At 38.8% G+C, this 3,316-nt stretch overlaps 2 protein-coding genes across 2 annotated transcripts in view; both read left to right on the top strand.

Moving 5' to 3' along the window:
* vps18 (VPS18 core subunit of CORVET and HOPS complexes) overlaps positions 1-1,769 on the top strand; it is a gene marked incomplete in the record, with an annotated part of 11,859 nt that extends 10,090 nt beyond the window's left edge. Inside the window, 1 exon segment of the mRNA XM_014009948.1 lies at positions 983-1,769. Within this exon segment, the coding sequence (XP_013865402.1) occupies positions 983-1,279 (297 nt within the window).
* Positions 1,770-1,949: 180 nt separating this feature from the next.
* Positions 1,950-3,316, top strand: part of ino80 (INO80 complex ATPase subunit) — a gene marked incomplete in the record, with an annotated part of 42,191 nt that continues 40,824 nt past the window's right edge. Inside the window, 1 exon segment of the mRNA XM_014009947.1 lies at positions 1,950-2,535.

Genomic DNA, 3,316 nt, shown 5'->3' with positions numbered 1-3,316 from the left:
ATGTCTCTTAAATATGTATACTTAATTATTTTTATATTTTTCCCACAAGTCTTTAAATTTTAGTTTAAAACAAAGGCAAGAAGAAAAACTTACCCGTGCCTTTGTTTTTAACTAAACTTTAAACTTTAAGCTAAACTGAGGCAGCACACGCATGCGACACATCGAAATAAAAAAAAGACTTGTGGGACAAAACTATAAAAATATTTCAATTTAAACATTTAAGAGACAAATATATACGTAAAAGGGAAAACTGTATAAAATATATATTTTAAAAAACAGTCAAATTTGAATTGTGTTAAAATATATAATTTTATTGGAACCAAACTGGAAAAATATCAATTAAACGACAATTAAATTACAAAACATGAGGTGAAATTCTTTTTTAAATGAATTGGTGCATTTTAAGTGTATTTATTCATTTAGTGGTTCATTTATATATTTCTGCTTTTATTTATAATTATGTCAGTGTCGGTCCTTCATACTGCAGAACTTGGAAGATAAAACAATGACTGAATCAGGTGTCTTGGAGCAGGAAAAACCTAAAACATGTAGGGCTGCGGCCCTCGAGGACCAGGATCGCCCACCCCTGATCTATAGCATGAGAGCTGCGTGAAACGGCATTTACCTAGAGGAGCGTCTTTGTTTTTCCGACGCTTTCTTTCAGCTGGCGACTCCTCAGGACGCCCTCAGAGCACCAACCTTGGGTTTGCTGAGTTTTTTTTCACTTCGTAAATGTTGTAAACTTTCGTAAACAGCGTGAGGGTGATTGGCCTAAGAAAAACAATCGTGCTGGCTTGGTTAGAGGTGGGTAGCGATGTTAGGGCTTTAATTACGTAAATTTCATAAGCTTATAATGATTTCAAACAATATTATCGTTTATCAGAATAATTTCTGAGGCAATTTTATTTTCCAGCAAAATTTGAGAAGTATTGACCTGTCAGAATGCATCGCTCCGTTTAACACATATTTTTACACCACGCAGGAAGTGACTCCTCACTTATCGGCCTTCAAGCAGAGTCGCCTAGAAGAGCTCCAGAAAAAGCTGGCAGCAACGACGCAATCTTCCAAATCCCGCCACCGCCAAGCGCCGAAGGAGGAGGGAGACACTTCCAGCCTTGGGAAAGGCACCGCGGGTACGACCCGCGAGCAGATAATATCGGACATCGATGACATCGTTGCCTCTGAGTGCGCGTACTGCGGTGAACTGATGATCAAATCCATCGACAAGCCTTTCATTGATCCGCAGAAATTCGAACAAGAGAAATCCAGCTGGCTGTGAATAAACACTTCTGCTTTGAGCGTGAAAACAATGCAAAGTGTCTTTTTTTTTTTTCCAGAGAAAAGGGCATCATGTGTAGGACTAATATACTGTATTTAATGGAAACAGCCAATGATTGTTGGTTAGTGCCTGAAAATGTCAGCTGTTACGCTACAGAAATCTCCTTTATGTTGCTGTCAGTGTTTGAAGTTTATGGGATGAGCTTTGCACTTATAAGCTTATAATGTAAAGATGTCTAATATGTCCATCACTGTTTATTGTATACATGTGCCTGAATGTCTGCTAATACTGTAAATGTATCTGCACTATACCCATTTTATGTTAACTGCATTAGTGTAGGTACTTGTTGGCACCTTGATATTATAACATACTTATATGTCTGCAGGTTCAGTTAAGTCTGTACTCATTTAATTAAAAAAAGAGAAGCTGTTTTTACATAGTAAAGATTTTGCAAGTGACGCAAGAAAATAAAACTGGAGTTTTGGTGGAAGTCTTGATTTGTTTAAGGTGTCATAAATAATTAAAACATAATATGAAATGTGCAAATATAAAATTGTAATAAAATTTTTTGCATTTTTTTCCCACAAGTCAGATTCTTGACAAAGAAAAGGCACAATATGAACAAGAGCAGACTAAAAGGCCATTACAATGATGTGTTTAGATGTAAAATACAAAGATATTCTGGATGGTTTACTGTCTAACAGCTATTATTAGTTATATGTTTGAATAAATATGGTATTTGAAATGTTTGCACTTTAAATTTTACTTTAAAAATAAAGTTACCACAAACTTTAAAGCTGCTATGCCCAAAAACGGAGTTCCCTTGTTATGACGTCAGACGTACCTCGGTAACCTTCGCAGAATCCAGACTCTATCAATCAAAATCGGAAAATCATCGATGTGATTACATTTCACGTGCATGTACGACTCCAGATATTAAAATCGCGCTATTCCATCTCATTTGATCAGCATAAAATATTTTTGTGATTTTTCTGTCTCCGTGTTTTCCCCGGGAGACGCGGACAGACGCGCGTCCCTCTCTCTACGCTCGATTAAAATGGCTGCTCCTTTGCTGTAACCTCGCCATGGCGTCGTGTCTCTGCTGTCTCAGTAACAGAAAGTGGCCGCCTTTCTGCTGCTGCTGCCGACTCAAAGCTCACAGACTCGCCTGGTGCCTCGAACCGCCATTTTGGAGTCAGAGAACCGAGAGTCGGCAGCAGCGACGAGAGGGACTGAAAGGCGGACACGGGGCTGAGGTGAGACACTCCACGGCGGTTGTTATGGCGAAGGAGCAGTGGGGAAGATGGCCGGAGAGGAAGAAAGAATTAAAAGACGGGGATCATACGCTCGGAAAGGCTGCCGAGCCCTCCGCTCTAGCCCGCTTCTAGGCGCACGAGAGGCGCTTGCGGAGGGCCTCAGTGTCGTTGCGTGACCCCTGAAGCTAATAAATTGTAATTAAATTGATATATCTTAATACATTGTTTAGACGAGGAGGTGGTGGCCTTAAAGAGACAGAGTCTGTTGAATACATCTTATTTATGGCGTGAGGCGACAACTGAACGCCTTCGGATCTCACAAGCTAACTAGCTAGCCAGCTCTTCTGATWAGCCGCATTATATAAAGCTTTACCATAAGGTTTCCTCCTAATTAAATTTGACTGTTTAGGTAACCTATCATTAGTTTATTATAATCGAGGCGGTGTTGTTAACCAGCTGTAGATGTTTGCACAAACACCTTCACCCTTCAGTAGGCCAGGCCAGCTAACTGTTAGCTTTTAAGCTAAGTACATGAAGGTTAGGAAGCCCTGACATGTTTTGGATTAGCTAACTCGCTTATCATTTAATTACCAAATAATTAATAAATTGAATTATACTAAAGCACACGTTTGAGTTTCATCATTTTAAAACAAGTATAATTAAAAAAATAATTTTATCATTCTAAAATCCTTTCATAAAAAGTCAGCACATCTTTTCTTTAAAAAAACCTTAGTGCAACCTTCTGAAAGTATGTATGTATGTGTGTGTGTGTGTGTGTATA

This window comes from Austrofundulus limnaeus, unplaced genomic scaffold (assembly GCF_001266775.1).
Source record: "Austrofundulus limnaeus strain Quisiro unplaced genomic scaffold, Austrofundulus_limnaeus-1.0 Scaffold63, whole genome shotgun sequence".
NCBI classification, from domain to species: Eukaryota; Metazoa; Chordata; class Actinopteri; order Cyprinodontiformes; family Rivulidae; genus Austrofundulus; species Austrofundulus limnaeus.
Note: the sequence above shows the minus strand (reverse complement) of the source record. Positions and strands in the feature narration are given on the sequence as shown.